The 27,270-nt window shown below is 28.1% G+C and overlaps 2 protein-coding genes across 4 annotated transcripts in view; one reads left to right on the top strand and one right to left on the bottom strand.

Moving 5' to 3' along the window:
- The window catches only part of LOC106678585 (BTB/POZ domain-containing protein 7), a 21,125-nt gene extending 6,816 nt beyond the window's left edge, over window positions 1-14,309 (bottom strand). For both annotated transcript variants that reach the window (XR_010845009.1, XM_014417171.2), the window contains exons 1-10: window positions 14,039-14,309; window positions 12,089-12,265; window positions 7,562-7,924; window positions 5,735-5,931; window positions 5,247-5,460; window positions 4,513-4,633; window positions 4,279-4,423; window positions 2,486-2,722; window positions 2,073-2,359; window positions 854-1,004 (exon numbers count right to left, since the gene is read on the bottom strand). Coding sequence is in view for 1 of the 2 variants with exons in the window: in XM_014417171.2 (XP_014272657.1) it covers window positions 854-1,004; window positions 2,073-2,359; window positions 2,486-2,722; window positions 4,279-4,423; window positions 4,513-4,633; window positions 5,247-5,460; window positions 5,735-5,931; window positions 7,562-7,924; window positions 12,089-12,246 (1,873 nt within the window). In the remaining variant the exon portion in view is untranslated. The remainder of the gene's footprint in view (window positions 1-853; window positions 1,005-2,072; window positions 2,360-2,485; window positions 2,723-4,278; window positions 4,424-4,512; window positions 4,634-5,246; window positions 5,461-5,734; window positions 5,932-7,561; window positions 7,925-12,088; window positions 12,266-14,038) is intronic.
- A 2,646-nt stretch (window positions 14,310-16,955) lies between these two features.
- On the top strand, window positions 16,956-27,222 carry LOC106678593 (coiled-coil domain-containing protein 149). Of its 2 annotated transcripts, XM_014417182.3 has the most exons (10): window positions 16,960-17,160; window positions 17,371-17,502; window positions 18,436-18,570; window positions 19,164-19,417; window positions 19,870-19,942; window positions 20,490-20,577; window positions 23,665-23,818; window positions 24,826-24,953; window positions 26,482-26,571; window positions 27,088-27,222. In XM_014417182.3, exons 1-10 carry the CDS (start codon window positions 17,134-17,136, stop codon window positions 27,171-27,173), a joined length of 1,167 nt encoding a protein of 388 aa, XP_014272668.1. In that variant the 5' UTR covers window positions 16,960-17,133; the 3' UTR covers window positions 27,174-27,222. The 2 variants fall into 2 exon arrangements, with proteins under 2 accessions (XP_014272670.1, XP_014272668.1); XM_014417184.3 differs by lacking the exons at window positions 26,482-26,571; window positions 27,088-27,222 and having other exon boundaries at window positions 16,956-17,160; window positions 23,665-23,810; window positions 24,826-24,947.
- The last annotated feature ends 48 nt before the right edge of the window (window positions 27,223-27,270 follow it).

Genomic DNA, 27,270 nt, shown 5'->3' with positions numbered 1-27,270 from the left:
TTGTATAATAGATTTAAATTAAATTAATTGAGATTATTGTAAATGCCTGTTCTGATTGTCTAGTAACACACGCCCTGAGATTAAGAGTCTCTCTCTTTCTTTTTATATAATAAAGTTAAGAGTCTTTTTATATTATAAAAGTTTAAATATAATTCTATTATCCATTTGATATTAGTGTTCTTAAATTTGAACCCAAGTTCTCTCTTATATTGGAGAAAAGTTTAAAAAAGAATCAAAATTCTTTTTATTTTATTTTTTATATTTTTAAAAATTATTACAATATTTTAATTTAAATGTATAACACATCGAGCGTTGCTTCCAACTTCTACCATTTCATCTCGAGCTTTTCCTCATGGCACAAAATCTAATTACTCTTGAATATATTTTTTTCTTGAATTGTAAAACATTGGTAAAGAAGTTTCACGTAAAAAAAAAAAATTAGCTTTACAGCCAGAATCATGTCCTTTACATCTAAAAGAACATGAGGTTGGATGATCTTAATGAAAAATAAATGCTACTAAAAATCCCAAATGAAACATTCAGCCACCAAAAAAGTAGTAACACCAGGGCCCTGTTTCATAATGAAAGCTAATAGTATTAGTTCAAAATTCAAGTATAGAAACAGCTTGTTAATTACACTAATATTTATATTTTTTTATGATAGGGAGGACTATTAGTGATATTACAGGAGTTAAAAAGTACCAAAGTACAAGTTACTATTGTACAAGTCTGTGTAATTTAATTAAGATAAATCGACAACACTAATAGTATTAGTTTGTACTTAATTATGAAACAGGGCCCAGTAAGATAATTTCTGACTCAGAATATTGATGAATAAAGAAAGAACACTTACCAGGAATAGCATGGGCAATAACATCAATACTATGATGGTGGGTCGGCCTTTCTTCAACCATATACAATGTGTCTGGGATATCAGCAATGTACCTTGACCTTCTTATTCTCATCAGTTCTGTTTCTCCTACCATTTGTTCATCAACAACAGTCTGTGATAATTAAGATATTAAATTAGATCAATATAAATGGATAATTACAAAGAGGTTTGTAAGAGATCTAAATTATCAATAATGGAGGAATGTAAGTAGGCAAGGATTACTAGTGGTCTCATTATACTCTAGCATTATTACTTTACCATTTCAATAGAACTTATATAATTATTTTTTAAAATATAAAACAGACAAAAAAAAAATCCTGCACTACTACAATCCAAGAAGTGTTTGGGTCGAGTACATTATAAGGAATTACTGTTCTAGACCAATTCTTGCACCAGGAAATGATTTTGTTAGGATCACACTCAATCATCAGGTTCTTCTTCCAATTATGAGTATCCACTTTACTGAGGTTGGGTGTGCCCCAGATTCAATTAATGGCTAATATAAGAGAATAAACAACAGTTTGTCACAGCCGGATTCAAACTTAGGCTAGAGATATACATGCACAGTACCTTTCTCACAGAGCTGCCCACTTTTTTTATAATTGAGCTTATTCAAATATATTTACTAAAGAGATTTTTGCATCAGATGCAAAAAATTGATTTATGATATTTATATAAAAAATACATTATAAATGAATGAACAAAAATAAATTAGTGACCTATTTTTAAAAATATGAAGGATATGGTCAGGGGTGCAGTGAAAAAGGAATAAAAAACTCATTTCATACTTTTCAACAGCACTGATGAAGCTCAGCAAAGTGGGGTGAAACATCAGCAAATAAATAGTTACCTTTTTTGTTTAAGAATACACAAATGGAAAGAATACTTCTTTCATCACTTTATTTTATTAATTTCATTCTGTACAACTATTTACTTTATGTCATTCTGTTTATATTTTCTATATTCAGGGAAAGTAAGGATTAATTTCAGTTCAAACTAGGGTGATAATTGAAAGTTGGGAGATGCACGCACTGCATCAGATTTTTAATTATTTTAAAGGGCACAAAGAAAATGGCCTTTCACTAACTTAAATAATAATATAAACTTCCATAGAACATTAAATAAAAAAAAATGTAAATTTATACAAAAATTCCATTATAATATATAAACCATTAACAACCTTAACTTCTTCGTAATATGGGTTGAAGAGACGTGGCTTAGGATAAAGTCTATTGTTGAGCCATGGGTTGTGCGGCCGATCTCCAATCATGTGAGGAGGTGGTGTTGACACCAGTCCTCTCCTGATTGCATTTATCAAGATCTCACTATTTCGAGGAAGTACATGCTCTGACCTCACCAATGGCAAAACATCAGCCAAGAGTTCTCGCAGCTCACTGTCAGACATGTCCCTTTTCTTTATGCCCTTTCGAGCAACAGAGTGGGTAGTCTGGCTCACCACATTAGGTTCTACATGAATTGAAAAAAAAAAAGTTTCATGAAATATTAATTTTTCCTAAATAAATAAATCTAACAAAATTTCTATCATGATATATTAAAAAATATTCATGAAATAATATGTAAACAGTTTCTCACCTCGATCTTCCATTCTCCTGATCAAGTGATGTTCGCCCCATTTGAGAACGGCTTGGAGTATGTCCAGTTCAGAGGACTGAAGAAAATCAGAGCCAAGAGCATCTATAAGGTCTGCCTTGTCGAGCTGGTACAGAACATTGGAGTGAGCAATGGCAGAGAACTCTTCTCTTAGCAGTTGTCTAGCCTGCCGCAGGACCCAGCCCGATCCATGGCCTTCACGACCCCAACGTAACACAACTGAAAATCAGAATGCTATAGTAAAATGTTTTAATTTAGATTTTGGATGACTGGAAATGAACAACATTCTGTAAAAATTAACAAATGGACATATGGCTAAACTGAGAAAATTAATTTAAAGATAAACTCTAATTATAATTTGCAAATTATAAATGAGTGAGTAGCCTAATTAAAAAGGTTGGATCCACTTTGCAAAATTTTTCAGGATCTTCGAAAAAAAACATTAATATTGTTAATTTTTTTTTTAATTGGTTACCAAAATATAATAAAAATTAAATGTGTACATGATATTAAAAAAGTTAATATTAGTCATTTAACAACAAACAAAATTAGACCTAGCCAGTATTGTAAATACTTATCGGAGTAACTCTTTTTAAACTAAATTAAAATCAAACAATATAGTTTCAGAATAAAAAATGTGGGTACGTTAAAGTATTAATTAAAACTTCCATAATTAATTTCACTACAACAGCTCAGTAAACACTCAACGAAATGTCTAGTTAAGTTATTCGGGGTCAAATGGCTGTGATTAACATGACTGAACCATGTAACAGATTGTTGACCTACAGATGGTATAAGCCTCATAGATAAGTTTATGCTTATCTAGATGGCATAAGTATGTGAACAGAGGGTTGGTTCCTTTTTACTGAATGTGGTACATATGCACTTAATTTAGTTGTAAAGACCTAAGAACCTAGTAAAGAACGGTCGAGAGGAAAATCAGGTAGCTTAGAAGGTCTTGAAAAGAGTAAAAATATAGTATAAGTCATTAAATACCCAAAATCACCTACAAGAGCTAACAGAACTCATACTAAAAGTGCTCAATAAAGCTAATTGGACATCCTTGAACATAATAAATAATATGGAGTCAAGGAACGAAATACTTTGATCAAGCTTTCTAAGCAGTACAATTTTTCAATAAACTTACAATATTATAAATTGGAATATAATATAAAAGAAAACAATTGAATCAAACTTATACTAAACAAAATAAGTTATATAAAAGGAAGATGGTCTGGGTGCTTTCAGAATAACTCAAATGGTAAAAAAAAATTTATTGAGAGCCATTATTTCAGGCCACTTTGCAGTGCTTTATCAGGGCTAAAAAAAAAATAGACACAATTAAAATAATGTAACAAAGTAAGACAATAGATAACATGTAATAAAAGTAAACTAAGTTATGATTAAAAATATTTAAAAGTTTATATGAAACTGAACAAAGTAAATTAAAGAAAATAAACTAAAAATTATAATAAACTCATTTTTATATAAACTTTCATATATTTCAATACCTGATAAAGGAGCAAAATGTTGGCTCATGATAAATAGTTTTTTTTACTATTGGAGTTATGGTGACGACACCCGGAACATCTTCCTTTAATATATTACTTATGGTCAATCAACGATCTTCCAAAATAAGTTATACAAGCACAAAGGCAAGAATGTGATAAAAAGTTTTATTAAAATTATATTTAATTCTGAATAAGTTTTTAAAAATAATTCTTAATTCCTCTCCAAACAATAAAAAAATTAATAGAAATAATTCCAAAGCATACTTGGTAAATTTTCAATGGTGAGCGACTCAATGATAGCATCTTCACATCCTTGAGAGACTATATCCAATTCGAGAAATCTGCCAATTTGATATAATTCCATGGCCTCTTCCAAGGCACTTGATCCACGATACGTCATGGCTTCCGCCTATGTATACAACAAAGATTTCTTTTCAATAACAAGTCTCAAAATCCTAATATAAAGAGAATGTCTCTACAATAGATAAAACTACTTACATCTCCGAGTGTTGGCCCTCCAGGGCGCATTATCAGGGACAGATCAACTGTATCGAGGTATATTGCATTTAGAAGAACACGAGCATACCTCTTAGGGATGACACTTTCATCAAGAACAATTCTAAAAAATTATATTTTTACTAAGTTAAAATGCTTCTAAGGCAAAACATAATTAAATTTATATTTATCAATAAAGTCACCATAAAAAAATTTTCGTGTTAAACAACATGAATGGAGTAATAAATTACATTTTTTTTCTTTCAAAATATTTTTAAAATCCATTTCTTATATCAATTTTGTCCTTTATTCTCACTAACAAGATGGAATGTTGAAAAAAATTGACCAAGATTAATAAAATAAGTAAGAAATGTAAAAATTATATTGGGGTCATAAAAAGACACAGAACGTGGTATTACGAAGGTTAAATAATTTAGTACATTAAATTCATATTATGTATATTATAATTCATATTAATAATTATACATTATTATTGTCTGGAAGGAGGTCAAGAAAGTTACTAAAATAGCAGAAAAATTATTAAGGAGTAATCAAGTTTCGGTTACTATTATTAAGAACTTAATAATTTTAGTTACTAATAAATAGTTTTTGATTTTTTATGACTATCTTGAGCACAATCCAGACCATTTTTCAACAAACAATTATATATGGTCCACTATTGATCTTCAGAAATATTAAAAACCAAAATGGATCACAGTTTAAAATTTGCTTATTACCTCGTTGGTATATGAAGAACCCTCTCAGTGGTTTCCTCACCAGACCTGCTCCGCCGCTGTATGAGTGACCTGAAAAATGGTGATCTAGCACTAAGTATAGCCTTGTGGCAAGGAAGCTCGAGCTTCGGCCTAAAGCCATACTCTGAACTGCCGGAATCTGGTCTATGATAATCCGAATCAGATGTGAATACTAGTGCAGCATCTGCGTAATCACCTGAAAAATAATACATGGAAAAAACAATTAGGAAGTGAAAATAAATTAAAACTATTCACGACCATAAATTTATTTTAAAAAATGAAATTAATAGTTTTTAGTATAACTTTAAATAAAATAACAAACAATTTTCAGCACAATATTCAAAATTAATAAATTCATAAATTTTGTCAATATATTAAAAAAAATTATGATACCACTCATAAATGGACTGAATTCTTTAATAATGACAGTTTTAAGATTAAAAAAAAATGTTAACAACCAAAATCTTTACCTGTTTCAAGGAGATATCTGAGATCATGTTCAAGAGAGGCCGGGTGACCGAACTCTTCACCCAACCTCCTCAATAAGGCCATATCTACCCCTGCAGGTCCCGAGAGATCACCAGTATATAAGTACCTCAAGAGGGCAGAAAAAACCTCAACTTCGACACCACATGTCCGTAATTCTAAGCAGATCCTAGCCCCATATCTAAGATGGGAAAAAAAAAATTTAACTAACTAAGTCAAATTGTAAATACATTCAGTCAATTTGAATTTTCTGGCTGTAAAGGCAGGAAAATTATTCATTAAGAGATGGGAAGAGTTTGAGTACAATCTTGTCATTTTAGGTTTTGACTGATGAAAGTCAATAAGTAGGCCTTTCCGTTACCAATGTCGAATAGCAGTTCAATTAAGTCACATTAAATATCATCAAAACTTTCGATCATTTTATTATTAATAATATGAGAAATATTCAAAACTTTTCTGCATATTTCTCAAAAACCATTAAGAAAGTAAATTATCATTAAAACAATAAATAAATGAAAATAATATAATTAACAAAAGTGATATAATCCAAAATAGATAAAGAACATAATTCAAAATCTGAAAATGATAATTAGAAGATGGTCAGTGCAGTGGTCAAGAAAATAAAAAATAATTTTCAACTATTTATTTATAGCCAATATTTCCAGCTATGTAATGTAGGCAAAACATGACATGTAAATAAAACAGATGTAAAGGTGATTTTTTTAAGTTTGTAGGTTATGTCTTACTATTTTATTTTTATTTTATTATAGTTCGTTGGTGTGTCTTTATTTACATCTCTTTTAAGTACATGTAACTTTTATACTCTTACTGTTCACACCAAAATTATATTAATTTGTAAATATATTGTAAAAAGTAGTATTTAATTTAATTGCATTTTACTTTTATTTATATTATTTTCTTTAGAAGTTTATTTTAATTTTAAAAGAAACACATGCATTTATACTTGGTATTATAATATTAAAATGACGGAATAACGGTCAATAGGGATTATTTGGTTGCCTACCAATAGGTCAACTATGTACAGCCGTCTAGTTGTGATTAAGTAGTTAGTCCGATTTCGTTACCAGACCATATCTGTATGAATAATATGGTGTCCTAACATTTCATTTTGATTTTAATTAATATAATACAGTCCACTGTGTTTATGAATATGGTGGTAATTAATTTAAATAAAATTTGAATAGTAAATGCATTAAAGAGCCGGTACAGAAGTGGGCCCAATTCAACTTTTGATCAATTTGGATTTGGAAATATTTTCCTCTGACCTATCAGAGTGGATCATCTTTTCTTTAAAACCATCCCATCTTATCTCTGTCAATTCAAAGCCGTCATCCAGTATTTTATTTACAAATATCTATTAATTTTGTAAATTTGTTTCTCTCAGTTCATAATTTGTTTTGTTAATTTTCTTTTGTCTAAAAGGCCTTTTATTTTGACTTATATTCATTATTTTATTTTAACTCTTTTGTTTACTTTTATGTTCATGTCGTCTAATGTTGGCCTTACCAAATAAATAATTATATTCGAGCCAGTTTGGTCATTTTTTTTTTGTTCTTTAAAGCTTTCCTTCAAAAAGATTTCTTCGATTTGAGATTGCTTTAACACTAACAGTTGCTTAACTTACTTTATATTTTAGCACTAATGAAGACTTACATTATGGGAAGAAAAATTGGCAATTAATAAACTGTTGAAAACAATTTCTTGTCTGGTTCTTCTTGACCGCAGCCATGACCATTTTAAACTTAATATACAGTCAACCATCTCTATTTAATAAAAATGATAATGATTACCCTGGACAACCTGCGAGTAGATCCCTAAAATATGTACATCTAGCGGACAATATGGCCCGATGAACTGGAAAACACACACCCCTAAAGACCAAGTCAACATCAGTACAATGCTTAAGGTCATAAAGGGTGGACAGGTCTTGCTTGAAGGTAGGTGCAGGTGGTCGTGCCAGTTCCGCTTGTACATGGAGATCCTTCAGTGCGGCGAGGGCCTCGTACTCATCAAGCAGACAGGCCAGTTCAACAACAGTCCAATCGGAAATTGCATCACGAATCATACGTCCATGATCTGTAACTTTTGAACAACGCCGCCTCCGCATTAGCTTCTTACGCAGTGTAGCAAAACCCCCTACCTTGCCTTTTTTCCTAGAAATAGAAATAGAAAATATTTGAGCTTAAGTCTTAAATATTTCTAAGAAGTATTATAATGGAATAAAAACAATGATTACATTACATCACATTTTTATTTTAACATAATGTTGTATATTCATAATCAAACTTTCAGTCTGTAACAAAGTGCTAATTGAAGATTGGAAATAGTGAACAAAGTGAGAGAAAAAAAAACAAAAATAGTTTTTGCTATTTTTATTCTGATTAAAGCACCATCTTAAATGACTATACCAAGAACAGAAAAGTGTATTGACTAAATGAATATTGCTGAAAAATTATTAAGGATAAAAAGAAATGATTTTTAAATATATACAATATACAAAACAAAAATATTCTCAAAAACTTCATAACTATTGATAAACTGTAATGATGAGTTGACAAATATCAATTGTATTTGTTTTATTTTTCATATCTTTGTTGTTAAAACTACTACCTTAAACTATTAATTATTAATATTGATAAGGCAATATGTAATTTCAATACAAACTTTTATTAATTTATCACAATACAATCACTAAAACACAAACCTTACTACACTAAAAACAGAAGCAGCTAACATATCAAACTGCTTTAATAACCTCCCTGTTAATTTCACTAAGACTATTATTCAGTGGAACAATATATAATCTTGTTAATGTCAGTAAGACTATTATACAATGGAAGAAAATATAATCTAACTAATCAACTGAAGAACATAGGAATGAATTGCAACTGTAATGAATTATCTTAATATATTACCAACATGATAATAAGAATAAGTTTATATTAAACAGGCTGCGCACATTTCAAGAGATAAGAAAAATAACAAATACCAGACATTAGTAGTTATTAGATAAAAAATTAAGTGTGCCTAAATTGTTCAATAGGTTCAAATTGTCTTGAAACATCTCGGATTTTCTGCAAAGCGATTAATCAACAATACTTCAAAATTCCTTTTATGTTTATGCACATTTTGTTTTTAGAAATTTTTACTTCTAGGATTAGCTTCAATTATTAATTGTTATTTTTTTTTTCAAACTAGTGAAACTTAGTAATAAAAATATTTTATTTTTATCCAACGAGCAGTTGGAATATTTCCGGTAGTGTGTAGTTTTCTCGTTATTGGAAAACTAGAAAAGTGAAAGGAGAACTACACCAAATATTTTAAAAGTTCTTTTGAAAATATATTTATCAGCTTTGGCACAGAGTACCCATTCAGTGCAAAGGTATTTTTGGTCGAAATCAAACAAAAAAGGGAAGTTCCATTGTAATTGCCTTCTGATAAAGCTATAAACAATAGAAAACTGTCAAAAATAATTTTAAATGGCTTGTGACACTACAATGTCACAAAAACAGATATCAGATGTAAGAAACTTACATTTATTTCCTCCATATCTCCACAGTGAAGGATTTGTAAACTTTAAATGACAAAATAAGTTACATTAAATTTGAATCAATTTTTCAACTCAATGTGACCGACCATTAATTTTTAAATTATTTAAGTGTAATTTTGCTATTTAAACAAAAAAGATTTAAAGTTTTGGCATTGATTCTATTTCGGAATAAAAGAGTAGACTCGGTTTGTTTGATAGGTAAGAAACAATACTAACCTGACAATATAAATTTTATAGGACACTAGCAATTGACACAGGAGCAAAGGGTTAGATGGAAGTTCTTGTCATCCGAAAATTTCCCTGAACTGGATTTTTCACAGCAATATTTATGTAGGATTGGTTCAACTTAACTTAAACCAAATAAAAAATATATATAATTCTTCATACAAAGATTCTCAGAACAGGAATTTGTCAATCTTATCTTCGATCAGAATTGATTCGAACTTTGAAAATAGGTCAAATAAAAACCAATTCAGAAGCCTCATTGAGGATTGTGCATCATTGTGTTTATTTATTGTTTACATAATATATTAATAGAAATTATATATTTTTTAAAAAATATTTTTCTACCATGATTTTCTTTGTAGAAAAGTTTGAAAATAAAACAATTTCATACAAGATATGAATATCTTCAAGTAAGTGGAAATAACAATTAGATAGTAGTTTGTAAATGTGAAAACATGTATAATAGGATCATAGGAGAAATCCTATGATCCTATTATACATTGTTACTTTCCTTACCACCTAAGTTAAAAAGAGTATTTCAATCAGGTAAAATTCTTAATATGAAGTTTTCAATATATCAATCTGATTTAGAACACTCTGGGACAAAAAAAAAGCATTAGATCTCTTTGTTTATGTCTTTATATTATTATTATACAGGATTATCTCTGAAACAGGAGGGCCAATTTTATTGCTTCTGTTTAGATTCCGTAGAATTATGATCATAGATCCCTTGTAGCACATCGGTAGCCTAAGAGCAGTAGCTGAAAAACTTCTTAGAGTGTAGTGCTAAAATGGCTCTAACAATTTTGATGAAACTAGCTTGGAGTCATCTACTTAGGGCCAATTAACTTTTCAAAAATAATATAATTCTTTGAGAAAGCCAAGTAGGAAATTAAGTTATGACAAAAGAAAACAATGTTTGCAGTTAACTCAAAAAGTATACATTTTATGGTAAACTCGGTATAAGTTCATTTAAAAGGTAATACAATTCATAAAACAAAAGTAAATTTTACTTGTGCATAACTCATAAAGTATACATTTCACTAATACAGTGTTTATTTGGAAAGTAATAATATTCGTGTAAAAAACAAAATAGGTATATACACATATAATTTATGAAATCAGATAAATATTACAAAATATAACTTTTTACTAATGTTTTTACTTCCCTTACCACCTAGGAAAGTAGAGGCAAGTAAATAGGTTAAAGTTTCAATAGATTTATCTATTTTAGAGCCAATGAAGTAAAATAAAATAAAATAGTATTTTCATGTAAGCAATTAAAGACAATTAAATATCCTACAAAACATAAAAAATCATTTAAATTGGACCATTGTCAAAAATATGGCTTATCGAAGTTTGAGCCCTTGTTTTAAAAGCATTTTGCTGTTTCCCATGGAAAGCCGCTTATTTTTGGTCAATTAATTTTTCGGCCGATTTCAGAATCTATACATCTCCCGGAACACTTCATATGCTCATTTGAAGGATTATTAAATTCTTCAATAAAATAAACTTTTCGTATAAAACTAAAATCTTTATTCGGATCGATATTAGTGAAGATACAAGAAGGAATTATTGTATTGGTCTAAACAGCCTAAGTTGTAAGGAAAATTGTGTGAGTATATTCATTCTATAAATAACAATTATTAATTATTTTAATTGTGCAATTTTTGTAAATTTTCCTAAATTTTTTTTTTTCTAACAGGCAAATACACTAGATAAAAAGTTTAAAACTATGTCTATTTTCCATGCGAGGTTAGAAAACAACTGTAATTTCTTAAAAATGCTAACAAACATATTTAAAGTTACTATCATCATTAAAAAAAAATCCGAAACTAAGAAAATTATTCTAATAGTTTAATAGCGAAGTTTCAATTCCCATATTAAATTAAAAAATTTTAAAATTAGAAGTTATTCATCATTTCATCTTTACCCTTTTAGAATCAATGGAAATGACAATTGTAGTATCACATTCAGTAAGTCATTTTTTATTTTATAAAATTCTAATAAAATAGTATGAATTTCAGGTTTAATTATCTACTAGAATACAAGTCTTTCAATATTCAAATCATAATTCTGCAAACAGAAAACTTTCCATTATAAATTTTACAGTCCTTAATAATCCATGTATTTCACAAATTTAGTTAGTGGCAGTATCCATTAGAAAATCAACATAAAAAATTATTTTTACTGAGGAGGTATTCCCAATATCAGTCAATTAGAAAGAATGGCGTCAAGACATATGTTTTCCCGAACTTGAACCAATGTCAAAACACATATTATCCTAAACTTGAAACGTAATGCAAGTACTATGTTCTAAACTGGTAGAAATTAAAACATCCATTGAAGCTGAACCAGTTTTGGATGGATTCTGAATTTTTCTATTAGTCCAACATTAATATATAATTTTAAAGGAAGTGAAATCTGATTATTTTTTATAAAATAAACATGTACTTCTTTAATGAATATTTAAATTTTCTTTACAACAATACCTAATATAAATTAAAATATATGCAAACTTCCATATTATCAAATAATATACCTAAGAGGGGGAGGCTGCGCTGTGGCGAGTTGTTCCTGGGTGTTGGATGGGGAGAGGCTGTCCGTTACCACCGAAGATGCACCAGCACCCATTGCCGCTGTCATACGTACATCCCAGCACCCAGTGCAAGGCAGCAACACCGCACTCACCACGTTCATAACAGCTCAACCACCAATCCTGATTAATAAAATAGTATCCTTTAAGCATTTATATCAAAAATAACAAGGAGAAATATTTGTTGTATTTTTAGTTCCAAATAATCGCACCATTGTATATTTTTAAAAAAGATATAAAAAAAGCCTTATACCGATATAAATAAATCCTCATAACATATTAATATTCTTCCGATAAAATGTTATAAAATACTCATAAAGATAAAGAAATGGAACAATGGATACTAATAATAATATATAGAAGTTAAATAAAAATTATTGCTATCTCTACCATGTTTAAATAACAAATGTGAAAAATTGTAATTATAAAATTTGTCAGTTTTATTAATTTACCAGATGCATTTTTGTAAACTAGAGTGTTATGAACAAAAAATCGAGTGCTCAGGAAAGTTAAAAAGCCAAGAGATAAGAAAATTATTATGAACGGAGAGGTTAAGAATAACACTAAAAAGTCTTTCTTGGTCTTCTGAAAAGCAGACCATATTCATACTCATTACTTGAATGTGGTGGTTAAAATATTATGGGTAAGACTGCTGAAGAAATAAATCTAAGTTATGCCCTCCAAAACAATAAGAAAGCAAATTTGTAATTTAAAAAGTAAAAGGATTTAAACATTATATTGTATCTCAAATTTTCATGAGTGTTCCAGGAGTGAAGCAAAATATATATAAAAAAGGGTATCTCAACTTTTCAAATATAAACAGAACAAATGAACTAAAATTACAAAGCAAAATCATAAAATTAACTAATAATCACGGTAAATTTCAATATCTAACATTAACGAATATACAATCAATGAACAAATCAGATAGGAGAGAAGAAACACCCTTTAGCAAGAAAATTAGAAGCAGCAATCATCAAACTATTTATATAATTTTATGATCTTTATATAGCGCTATAAAAAAATTTCATTTGCAAATAAAAACCAGCAGTAGAGCTTTCCTTCATACCACTATTAAATATAGATAGAACTTTGAGTTTTTGTTAAGAAATGAAAATAATCAGTGTAGTTTATAAAACATAATTTCAAAAAACTTAATTTCTTATTTTATTTCAAGATTGTTATATTTTCATTGGTGTTCTTTAATATTCACTATACTTTTAATCATTAATTAAAATTATTTATTGAAGATTTCCTCATGTAAGTTAAACAAAGTAAGTTTTCCTTCACATATCTAAAAGCTTTTATAGCATATGCTTTACAATACATTGATTTTGCCCAGTTAAACTATTAAGAATTTAATAAAAGGAAAAATAATCACAAAAGAAACAATTTAATAATTTCAATGGGTCAATTGACATTAAATTTAATGAAATATAAACAATATCTTCTTAAATTGTTATTATCATTGAAGGCAAACAATGAACATATTTATCAAAGCATTTGATATGCTCATATTATTAAGGAAAACCAAAGCAAATGGAACAATATAGAAGTATGTTTAGTTCAATACAACAGTAAATAATAATACATACGCTATTTAGAAATCAAATTGCACCGATATATCTGCCACTCTTTTGCATAAACTATATTTTAAATGTATCAATCAATTTAAGAAATATTAAGTGTTTACCACAAACAAATCAAATATTCAGAACCAAAAACAATCCATACAGCATAATATACCTTAAAAAGAAATTCAAAACAAACAATTGTTTTTCTTCAGCGTAGTAAACGTAAAGAAAGTTTAATATTGGTTGAATTAAGAAAATAGATTATTAAACCATCTTGACAATTTAAAATAATAAATATTAATCAAGGCTGGTTTTTACATACCTGGTAGCATCATGTTGCTAGTATTTGAACTGAATTAGCCCAATATTTTGGTGATATTATTTTGTAAACACCCACTTACACTTTTAAAATCAGTCATGTTCAAAAAGCAGAAGTATTTATAATAACCTTTTAATTTTACAGTGAAAGACACTTTGCTTTTAAAGCCATAAACGATTTAGTTGTATCGAAGATACTAAGAAACATTTCAACTAGCCCTATACCTAATCAGATCTCCTGTATCACATCTTGACAGCCTGAAATCAGCTTTCATTTTCTCACTTGCACATGCCAATACAATCATAGAAGAGTAAAATTGGTGTTGGAATGATTTATTTTAAATTAGTTATATATAACTTTAAAAAAAAATTCTGAATTTCTAAATTTATTAATATTCTTATTTTGTATTATAATATTATTTTCCATACATACTTTCGAAGAGGTAGCATTCGTTGTGAAGAGGAATTTCGAACAAAACATTAAATTTTTTTTTATTCACAACAAAACATTGTTGTCTTTTTTTTTTTAACGAAAAACCGAAGTTTTACTCTTTTTTTATATATTTCACAAACTACTTCCTAAATTTTTCTTTCGAATAGTTTCTCTATGTTTTCATATTAAATATTAAAAATTAGCAGAAGCAAACCATTGTCACTCCTATCTCTTCATCGCCTGATGTCAAAAAACTTTTTTGGGGATTGGTCTGTCTGTGCCACGACTATCTCTTGAACGAATTGGACGATTGCACTGTTTTTTTTTTCGATATCGGCCCCCAACGCCTGTGCACCAAATCAGGCATCCTTTATGCAATAGACGAAAACCGTGGTTTTCTCGAGACTAGCACCAAAATAGAAAGTAGAGTGTTGTAAACGAGTAAGGGTTTTGTACAGTTTTCCACGGATTTGTCAGTTGAAAAAATGGCATTTCAAAGACAATTAAAAACGCTGTAAAACAAAAAAAATCACTTAAATCGGACAAATATCAGGAAAGATATGGCTGATCGAAGTGTTTGCCCATGCTTTAAAGTAATTTGCGGTTTCCCATTGCGTTTCTGATTTTTTTTGTGTGTGTTTAAATACTAAATAAATATTACACATATGTTCATCAGGGCATCTTATGCATACACGTTATAGAAGGAAAGAGGTAGAAATTTTTTTTTTGTGCCAGCACCTTTAGGTTTTGTTTATACTCCCCATTATGGTGAAATTTACCATTTCTTTCATTCTGGAGGATCAATTATATAACGTGTGATGGTAATACTTCAGTAGGATCATTCCCAAATAAACTGGAACTCAAGAAATTTGAACAAATATGAAAACAAAAAATTCAAGTTTCAGATCACAAGTCCTTGCTCTTAAATAATTGTTATTCCAGTGTTCAAGAGTGCAAAACCTGACTTATTTTGGTAGTTTAACATATTGAAATTAAGTTTCGAAAATAAAATACATTATGTATATGTAGTGCGAATTAAATTTCAAAAAGCTTTTTCTCGATTCTGTCCAATTTTTATTTTTCGTAATTACTTTGTAGGACTGTACAATAATGAACCTAGAAAAAGTACTTAATTCCATTTCAAAATTCTCTTATCCAAAATTACTGGTTCGACTTAGGAAATTATTAATAAATTATAAAATTATTATGGCTATTCCTTTTAAAAAACAAAAGTGTTGAATTTTAAATAAAATAATAAACTATTTTTATTATAATATCGTGGTAAGCTTCTTGTTTGTCACATATTAACATTATTGAAAACAATAGAACAGATAATTTTGAATAGGAGCTCACTGAATTATATGATGAATAAGCTGACCTAATAATTTAAAACTAGAAACAGAATTTTTATCAACTTTTCGATCAAATGTTTCTTATCCGAAATTCCTTCCCTTACTTCGATTAATGGAAGTTCAACTGAATTTGAAAGTATAAATAGCGCAGATAGTTACAAAAAAATGTCGATAAACACGTGGATTAGATTGCAAAACGTTTCTCATGTGACTGAAACACGTCCGAAGGGAAGTATGAATATTGAAGAAATAATTAAGGGGGAAAATATGTCAAAATAACCAAGCAAAAACCACTAGGAACTGATTCCGAATAGAGAATTTTATTATTTTTTAATTGTTAAAATTAAAGTCATTCGTATAATCAATTGAAAATATATTCTTACAATTTTTTTTTAAAGTTTCGACCTGAAATGGAAGAATTGACTCTTAGGAAAGTAGTCAAGCCCTCTCAATGATCATTCAAACTCTCCCAGCAACGAAAGTATAAAGGATTTCATACCAAACCCCTGTATTTAAGCTGTTATTCCCGTTTTCAACATGCCGTTAAGTTCTGGACCAACACTTTTCTCCCATACCCCAAAACTAAGCTTTTCAGAAGTAATTAAGCCACTTAACGTAATTTCTATACGTAATGTTGAAGTTAAGTTCCTACCCTCACTTTTTTATTTAAAATTTTTAGTGATAATTTACGAAGTGCACTTCAGACAGGAATAAGTTGGAACTTTTCACCAGAATTTTTTCTTAACTTTTTATTTTTAATTGTTTATAAACATTGCTCAAAAAACATTCTGATTCGATCCATATCAGTGCTAATTGAGAGGTTTGAAAAAAATGAAGGGAGATTTTGCCGAGATTTTTTAAACCTCAGAACAGTAACATGGCAGTTTATGTGAGAAGTACCCGATGATCATTAGTATAACTAAACCATTGTCAAACTAAACTTCTGGTAAAAAAATGTGGTTTAATAAGATGTAGGAAAGATCTACAAAACTTTTTTATGAGTGTGGAAATAACTACATGATGGACTACACTAGGTAAGTATTTTCCAAATTCAGGAGCGGACAAAGTGATATCATTTATAATGTACTCACTATATTTATTGTTGGTAAGAATGGCTTCTAATCTCTTTGGCTACTGTCAAGTTATCTCAGCAATCGTTTCTGATTATAAATATTTGATAAGTTATCATGTTTCCCTTAGGCTATTCTGCAGGTGTTTGGATATAATTAATTTTTTTTAACAATATTGTGCCAGTAACTTTATTTTTCTAAATTATTTAAGGGCTTTGTTCATATATGTATATAATTATTCAGTATGGATGTTGAAACATATATTTCTGAGGTATTTATATTTTCAATGAAAAATGAATATTACAAAATCTATATATTAAAGATTACAAGATATGTTGTGCATTAAAAAAATATATATATTTTTTAATTGATGGTTCAATCTTCAATCTGAAGAGAACCATTTTATTTTGAAATATGTTTCTTTGTGAATAAGTAGATTATGTTATTTTTGTTTCTAATATTTTAATTTTTTTTTTTTTAGAATTTGGCCCTACACAGAAAATTAGAAAGCAAGGAAGAAGCTCTTATTATATTGAGCCATGATCTAGCAAAATGCAAAGAAGAAAGAGACGAGTTAAAAAAATTATTTTTAAATGGAAGCAGTACTTCTAAAGTATTTATTGATTATTTTATTTATAAAAGTTAATTGTTACTGTGTCAGTATTGCTTTGATTTTGTCAGTTACCGGTTCAATTTTCTACATATCTTGATTTACTACATTTACACTAGTGTTGTTAGTGACAGCCACATATCCTAGGTTAAAGCTAGCTTTGTTTTATTATAAAAAAATAATAAAGTGAATGGTCTAGTTTTCTCATGTGGAGTATCTGTAATGGTGGACCACCATAATAATTTTTTGTTTCTAGTTATTTAAATCGAATCTTTATCTATTATATCTCTGGCATATTCTTTGTAAATATACTTAAACTTTGTGAATTTATATACCTTAAGTGTTGTTATATGATTAAGGTCCCTACCAGCTGGTGTTAACTATTGATATATACATTAATATAAAAATGAGTTGAAGTCTCAGGGGGGAAACAGGCGCAGTTAAATGAACTTGAATGCAAAAAAAAAAAAAATTAAATTCAAAGTGGGAGTCCAAAAATTTGTTCATATTTTTAAATAAGTGATTTATTAGATGTTTATTATTATTTCCTAAGTCTTAGCTGCTAATTAAGTTTTTATATGCTTGGACATTCCCTTATGCTTTGTATTGCAGTTATTTTTTTACCCCATTGTTATCAGGTGTAGAACCATATATATATGTATATATTTGTTTTTTTGCATGTTTTATCTCATGAGCATATCGTAATTTCTTTCTATATAGTAAAGGAAAATATATAGAAGGAAAAAAGTACTGGTTCTTCTCAGGAAATAAAACAGTTCTTCATAATTGTGGGACAACCTATCCCTAATTGACTTATTTAAATATCATTAATTTATTACTACTGCTAAACATTTCAGAAAAAGTTTTTCTTTATTATCAATAATGGAGTGATATTAATTTTACTTTCTACTTCTTTCTTTTTTTTTTTTTTTTTAGAGCCTTGTTCATTTTGAGAGGTATGGATATGTTGACAGTGATGCTGTGAAAGCACTAAATGATAAGAATAAAGCATTGTTTATAGAAATAAGGGATCTTCGACATAAATTACAGAATGCATATACAGATCTGAAGGTTTGTCATTTTTTTTTTAATTTCAAACAATTTTTCTATGTACCAATTATGTTGAAGGAATGAATACTAATTTTAATAATAAAAAATGCAGCCATTTTAAATTTGGTCATTATTATTCAAATTTATTTTAATACGTATAAGTTTGTTTAAACTATTATTATTATTTACAATCTTTCAGGTTCATTTTGATTCTTAGTCTTCTGGTTGCTTTATTAATTAATATAATCAGTTTGATAGCTCTTAAATATTATAGTTTCATATTCTAAAATTAATTGCTTTGACACAGTTGATGATTGTTATGTTGAAGAATAATCTATACCTTTAAACTCTGTGAAATATTTTATTGTGAGCCAGTTGATTGATTAATGTTCTTTTACTTAGATTTTGTATCTCTCATGTAATTCTTGATAAGTGAATTATTAGTTTTGAGTAAAATTCCATTGTTTGTAGTTTAATATGATGTCATGAGTTTGAATTATCGGATTTCATCTGTCCTTCTCTGTAGAATCTCCATCTTGTAATAAAAAATAGTAGCCATAAAGATATAAATAAATTTTTCAAATGAATATTAATCCTGCATTTGAATTTTCTAGGTTTTGAGAGCTGAAAGATGGGCTAAAAGTGATTCCTTGCATCAAAAGGAAGAATTGGTCCAAGAGGTTGAAGAAGCAAAAGCTCAGCTTAAAGAACTTAGATCTGACTTACAAGCATTATTAGATGAGAAAGAAGAACTGATAACCGAACGAGATGCTTATAGATGTAAAGTACATCGTCTGAACCATGAGTTAGCAATGGCATTGAAAGCATCACCATCTCTAGATGTTGATGCTGTCCTAATGGAGAGCAGGTATTATAAAAGAAGTGTTTATTAATTTATTTCTGTTCAAACCATTTATTTACTTATTGACTAGAAAAGAAAATTTGTACAACATCCATGAATAGTTTGGGTTCAATATTTGGTAAGCAAGTAATGTTTCTAGACTTCTAACACTTGTGCAAGGCAGTGATTTGTTAAGGATCATGCTTTCACTCAATTAAGAGTACTCACTTTATCGAGGTTTGGTGATTTCTGGTAGGGGCTTCTATCCTGTGTTGACTTATGGCTGATGTAACAGAATAAATTATTATCTACCACAGCTTGACACAAACCTGGTTCTGGGACTTAGAACGACAGTGCCTTACTCTTTGGGCTATCCCGCTCCATTGAATAAGAGACCTTTCAAATATACAAAATATAAAAAGCAAATGAAATTTTTTATCAAGTATTTTGTTTTTTTATTAATTATTTTTTGGTTTCAGGTTTATGAAAGAGAGATTGGAACAAGCATTGACAGAAATTGAAATTACAAAACACATGCTTTCGAAATATAAGGTAACTTACTGATGTTGCTATATTTAATTTAAAATAATTTTAATTTTAATTTCCTGTTGTTTATATTTTATGACTAATTATGAATGATATGATTTTCCTCAAATTCTTTTATTTTTACCCTGAAACTATCATGTTTGGTTAGTGAGATTGGTTATCTATGAACCTTCCATTCTTATATGATTTTTTTTTTTTATGTTTTTAATTAAATGAAATGAAAAATAATGATTTATATTGGACAAATCGTTCTTTGAAAGTTATTGAGTGCAATAGTTGAATATAATTATTTCTATTGGGTTACATTAATTTATACAAACAAATAATCAATTTATAATAGTAGTAATTTAAAAATTTTGAAATTATATTAAACTAATGCATTAGACCAATTGATATAGTACTCGTTACAAAAACTGTATAATTAAAACTTCTTAATGAAAAAAAAATGTTGCATTGCAGTATTATTTTGTTTGATATATTTTTATTTTTATACAATATTGTTAAAATACTATCTTATTTTTTACATTAATCATGCAATATTCTGTTGAGATAGGGAATGCTTGATAAAAAGAAATTGAAAGGTGCTATCAAACTTGGAACAAATGATGAATCTAGTGGCCGAATACTCACTCACAAACAAGGTGATTGTCGTATTTGTTCCTAATTTACTTTTTTACTGTCCAATATTTTAGTCCTTGAGTAATTATCTTGAGGTATTTTGTGAAGTTTTACATTTTAGTTTTGTTTTTTATTGGAGTTTTATACTCTTACATTCTCCAAGTAGGGCAGGAAAGAGACATTTTAGTTTTTAATGTAATATGTCAATAGTATTAAGAGTTGATATTTGGCTTGCTCTCAGTTTGATAATGGTAAAAACTCATGTTGAAACACCCTTATAGTATTTCAAGGGTTCAATATAATAATTAATTTATAATTTGCCAGAAAGCTTTTTTTCTTTTCAAAAACCACAAAACAAAATCAGTTTATTGTAAATTTTACTCTTTTTTATTGTACACGCATTCAAAAAAACTTGGAAACTATTAATAATTTATGTGATGTAAACATATAATTTTTGAAGAACAGTAAATCTTCTTTAAATTTATTATTTTTTTTTTATTGTTAGTAAATTTCTTAGTGTAATACAGTAAGATCGTCATAATTTGATCTTATTGAGCTTGAGAGTGTTGCTATAGGACTTTATCAAGAGAAATATGTACAAATATCTTTTTGGTTGTATCTTCAATATGTTTGCATGTCTGTTAGATTAAATTTTCTTAAAATTTTTCAGTAAATATGGTTATTCTTATAGCATCAATTCTTAAGAAAGCCAAAACTAAATTTATTCTTGCTAATAGAACTTTATATTTTCAGCTATACTGTGAAATGATCTGTGTAATTATTTTTCTGTAGAGAATTTAATGATTTTTTTGCATCAACCTCAATCCAGGCTTTAAAAAGATTTTTTGGCAAGTATATCTCTTTTGAGATTTAGTCTTTCTTGTTAATTAACTGGTTTATTTATAATTGACTAATTAATGTATGGATGTAATCTTTAACAGCTAAAGTTTTTTTATTAAACTTATAACTTTATTTTTTAAAACTAATCCACTAAACTAAGCAACTAATATTTTATTTTTTAATTTTCTAATAATTAAATTAAAACAATTTTCAAAATTTATGTCTAATTTCTACACATTTATATCCATGTGACCCCTCCCTCCCCCCATAATCCTGAATATTCAAGGTTATACTATATTATATTTTTCAAACCATAAAACCATTTCTATGTTATAATATTCCATATTAAATGAATTATGTAACTACAGGGAAATGTTTCGCATTTCCCGAGTTCTTTAGCAGAACAATAATTATTCATTTCACTTTCTGTACGACTGATTACCGAAGATGCTGTTTTTGTTTTTAAAAAAAGAAGGTTGCTGATCCTATTAAACACAGAAAAACTGAGAATATGGCAGGAATTATTACTTATGATTTTTTTTAATTGTCAGGAAACTTTATGTAATAATAAAATTAGGTAATAATACTAATACTTGCTCCTATTGATTTATTATGCAACATTTTATGACAAGCCTACATTTCCCTTTTATTTTCTCTAGTGTTGTTCACTGTGTGATTCAATTCAATCGATCAAACCTGATGTTAAATATAAGCATTTCAAAAAGGGGCGAGAAGAAATTGACTCACCTGCTAATTTTGATTCTACTTTTAATCTTAATTCCATTTTTGTACCTCTATCTCCTAATCCCAAGTACACAAACCAAGCATTACTTGTGACCATATTCAGCATTTATGGAAATAATGGCCACCACCATTTTTTTCCTGAATTTAAATTCTGAATTTATAATTTAGTTAAATAATAAATAATACTTCTTGTTTTATACATTACAAACACACACACAAAAAAAAGTTAATATGATCGTCTAAGATTTTACAAAAAAATTAATATTTACTATTTTAACAATAATTAGATAATATATTAGATTTGTCGATCAAAATTAAGAATTCTACTCTGCAAATATAAAGAAAGTTGCTGGAAAGCCAAGCATAGCTATATGGCATTAAAGTAATGTTTGTCTTCTACACATCCCAGCCATGAATGAATGAATGAATGAAATGTGTTTATTTATAAAAAAAAATTACACAAATGGATCTATTTTTATAATTAAGAATACATAGACAATGGAAAAAATGTCTGTTTTTTATTTTATAAAAAATATAAATAACAAAAATTAAAAAAAAAAAAAAGTATACTCTTTAAAAAATCAACAAGTCAGTAATTTAAAACAACTATATCGTATTTATGTTTAAAAAAAACAATAATAACAAACTAGTAATAAACTGTGGTATGGCATTGATCCCTCATTTGTTAACTAATTGAGTTCTTTCGGGTATAGTCCATTGTACATAGTTGCTAATAGCTCTCCAATTAGAGCCTTTTAATAAAATGAGTAATTGTTCAAGAAAGCAGGTCTGCTGCCCAAAATATTTTATTCTTATTTCACTATACTTACTGTCAGGTTCCCAAGAAGTGAATGTTATCTTCCTTTTCTTAGAAGTTATGTACCATGGTGTTTCTGTTTCAGTCGCTTATAAACCTCCATACAAAGAAAAACTAGATCGAAGATATTTTTCATGATTACTTTATTTCTCAGATTCCTTTATGCTATGTCTGACTGAGGTCAATCTGCTGTGCAGATTGGCAACATTTCAAGTATCGAGATTAACTCCATAACATTCCCTGAATTCCTGCTACTTCCCGTACCAATAAACTTTCCTTTTTATCGTTCAAACTATTACAATAAAAACAATTTTAGGAATTCCTAACTTATTTGAAGAGTAATATATAAAAGTATTAAGTTAAAAAAAAGTAATATGCATAATATGATAAATATCACTTTCCTGAATTCATAACTCATCTTAAAAGTTCCTATTGTTTGAAATTAAATTAACCTTAATAAACTTTATTTCGTAAAACAATGTTAAAATTTAACTAAAACTGAAGTTTAGCCTCTTAACGTAAAGTTGAAAGAGTGAGCCATTTCCAGGCAGTATGGTAACAGAATAACGATAAGTACAAAGAGTGATTCTGTACTAACTTATAGTTCATCCTTGAAGTGCTAATTAACCAAGTACAGTTGACGCTGTAATCTTTACATGTTTTAATATTATTACATATAAATAATTTTTCTACTTTCTTTTTTATGTAGTGATTGAATTTTTGGAAAAAGAAGAACCTGTATGGCAACATGGGGTGATGAACAAAGAAGCTACTCTTTCGGATCTTCGTGGATTGTGTATGGCTTTGGTTGATTCATTACAAGACAAATCCCTTTATTTGATGCATCAGAAGAAGGCAAATAAGTAATTTTTTATAATACTTGTTCAATTACATTGTCTCTTATTGATCAAATGATTTTTATGAAAATTTGACTTTTCATTGTAGAATATAATGTGCTATTTTATTTGAACTGCTAGTTCAAAATTACCCTTCAGCTTGAGAATGTTAAAAATTATCCTTAATTTGATAGAGAATTTGGGTGGAATATGTATAAATATATTTAACATTTCATCTCATCCATTAGTTTTTTGTTTTTTTTCTGATTCCTCAATATGGGTTAACTTATTAAACTGCCTTTGATTCCATGCTGTCCATTTGGATTTTAAAACCTCCCTGTGGAGAAATGATTTTAAATTTTTTAAATATTATCTTAATCTTCTGAAAAAATATTTGTTTTTTTGTTTATTAATGACTAAATCAAAAACAAAAATTCTTCCTTGGTAAATTGTTTAGAAAATTATTTGGTATTTATATAGTTAGTTGACTATGTAAATAAATTAGATGAGTATTATCCATAAATTGTTTTGGGGGCTTAGGAGTTGGAATTTCAACTGAAAAGATATCAATATATTATCTGTTTAGTAGTTCACGATGATTAAATTTATGTTTTTATTTAAATTAAAACAATATTTTAAGTTAAATTGGAAGTGTTTGATGCCAGACCATCGGATGGTGTTTAAACATTTTGTTTAAAAAAAATTCTTAAAATTTTTATATTGACTAATCCATTGAATAAAAAATATTCATTTTAGGAACATTCTTTATTCAATGACACCAAATATTAATATGGATCTAATACATTAGCATGGATCAGAAATCTGTCTTTAAATTTCTTTGTTGTAACCACTATATGTTTTATACTGTTCAATAAGAATCGTAATATTTAGTAAACTTCTGGCTGTATGAATGAATTAAAATGGTTTTTTATTTGTTCTTAATTCTTTCTTTGGATTTACTTTAGTCGTTTCATCAATATGATTTTTAATCATTTCTGTAAATCGTAAAATGATACATTTTTATTTATTTTTAGACTGATTGCGGAACGAGTGAGGATACTGGAAGAAAGACTATCAAAGTATGAGTCTTCTTGTCCTAGCCAAATACTTCTTGAAGGCTATTCTAATTCCTCAGTGGACAGCCTACCCCCACTAACTTCAGGTATACTTATTTTATTTTATTTTTTTAATACTTACATATTTATTAAAAAAATTAAAATTAAATAGTTAATGATATTATATGGTTATATGGAGGCTAAAGATGAGTAGTTTTTTTCAGCTGTTTTGTCAATTTGAAAATATTTATCATCAACATATACCAAATTTGAAATGGTGTAGCCAACTACTTGATAATAATTTCTTTATCACTTAGTCTGTTCAGTTACTATCAATTTGTCATTCATTCAAGAAATTACATTGTCAATCATTATTTTTGATAATTCATAGCATGAGTGCTATGAATTATCAATAACTGAGTTTTTTATGATATAATGAGAAAAGTGAAGTAGTTACTTTGATTTGAAATATTAGTCTGTTTATATACTTTCTCAACTACGTTTACAGCAATCATTGTCAATTTTAATTTATTTTTTATTATATAAATTCTTGAACAATATACTTAAATTTAAAAATGTAATAACGCATGTTGTTGAAGAATTTCAATTACTATCTGTCATCCAAAAGCTTTTTTTGCCAGACTTAGACATTTTAATATTTTGTATATTATATTTTTTTGAGAAATGTTGAAAATTCTATGAAATAATATGTTTTGTGTAGCTTGTATGAAAATACATATTTGGTACTCATTTCATATTGGTTTTTACAATTTTAATCTGTACTTTAAATTTCATTTTTATCACATTTAAGTTTTTTGGATTGCATCTGTTTTTCCCGTGTTCTTCATGTGATTCTTTAATTGTCGTCAGTTGAGACCTAAGGAAAAATAACTTTCCAATAAAGCAGAATGTTTGTTAAAAATCACATTCTTGCACTGAAAGTAACCTGTGCATTGAAAGAAAAATAGTTGAAGAATATTTTTGGCATTTATTATCTTTTATCTTCCTTGGCGATACTGCCTAATGTAGGCCTTGGCCTCCTAAAAGGTGTTCCAGTCTTGTGCCACTGCTCTTCAGTTTCTCATTCTCGGCAATTTTCGGGCATCCTGAGGCACACAACGGAGTGTGTTGCTTCTGTGCCACATGTACTTGATCTTGTTTTGATTAATTGTCAGACCCATCTCTTGAGCAGCTCACATGAGGTCAAAAAACCTTTTTCTGGTACAGAGACAAAATCTATTTCATCTGCGTATGCTAGTAACTGCACAAGTTTGTTGAATATCGTTCCACTAGTTTGCATACAAGAATACCTATCAACCTTCTCAAAGGCTGAGTTAAATAACAGGTAAGTCCATGTGTCTTCTTGCCCTTTGTTCAGTGTGAACTCACTGGAAATCTATACATTAAGAGAAAAATAGTTGAAGCATATTTTTGACAGTTATTATACTTATCGTGTCTACCATCTTTAATAGTTGAGGAAATAAATTAGTGAAACTGGTCTCAGAACTGATAAAAATATTAAGATTGTTAATGAATGCAGTTGGTCACTATTGGTTTGATTTTGGCTTTTAGTTATAAATTTTTTGTAAGACATATTTTTCATGTTATTTTAATTAAAAAAAAAAATTCTTTCAGTTGAAAAACAAACCAAGGAAACAAGTGAGAAAGATCAGCGAAAAGAATTACCGTGCATATTAAAAGAGGATGTGTTAGACAATGAAATATGTAAGTTACAATAAGCATAAATTCTTTCATTATTTGGTGTTCGTTTATCTTTTAATATTTTTTTAAAAGTATTTTATTTGAATTTTATATAAAAATAATTATTGTAAAAGTAATATAATTTTTTTGTATTATTGGTTTGGATATTGGAAGCTCATAAGTATCAAATCTGAAGCTCATAAGTATCAGATTCCTTTAAACCTAATTATTCAGTAATTAGAATAATTATATATATAATCCTAAGAAAGAAAACAAGAACAAGAATATCTTTGATTGAGTGGAATTGGTCAAAACTTTCATTCATTTGTTTTTTTATTTATTGAGGTGAAGTGAATAACTCTTTCATAATAACTTTATTTTAATTCATCCATTGCAATGTTTTGAAGTCATCGCCTAATGTAGCTTATTTATCTTCTTATTTATTTTTTTTTGTATTAATTTTAATTTGACATCTCTTATTGTATAAAACTTATTATAGATGAGAATCTCTTCAGACTAATGTTTTTCTGTTTCATATAGCCAGTGAAAAGCTACCAAAGGAACTGGAAGATTTGGTTAACAAAGCTTTACTTGAAGTCCAGTTGGATCAAGAAAATGTCAAATGAAAAAAAAAACCACAAGCTTGTATATCTTATTAATTTAATATAAACAAAGAAATAACTTATGTACATAATATAAAATATCTTAATTGTTTTTAATATT

Source organism: Halyomorpha halys, unplaced genomic scaffold (genome assembly GCF_000696795.3).
Source record: "Halyomorpha halys isolate HHAL.00 unplaced genomic scaffold, Hhal_1.1 Scaffold147.1, whole genome shotgun sequence".
Classification (NCBI taxonomy): domain Eukaryota; kingdom Metazoa; phylum Arthropoda; class Insecta; order Hemiptera; family Pentatomidae; genus Halyomorpha; species Halyomorpha halys.
Note: the sequence above shows the minus strand (reverse complement) of the source record. Positions and strands in the feature narration are given on the sequence as shown.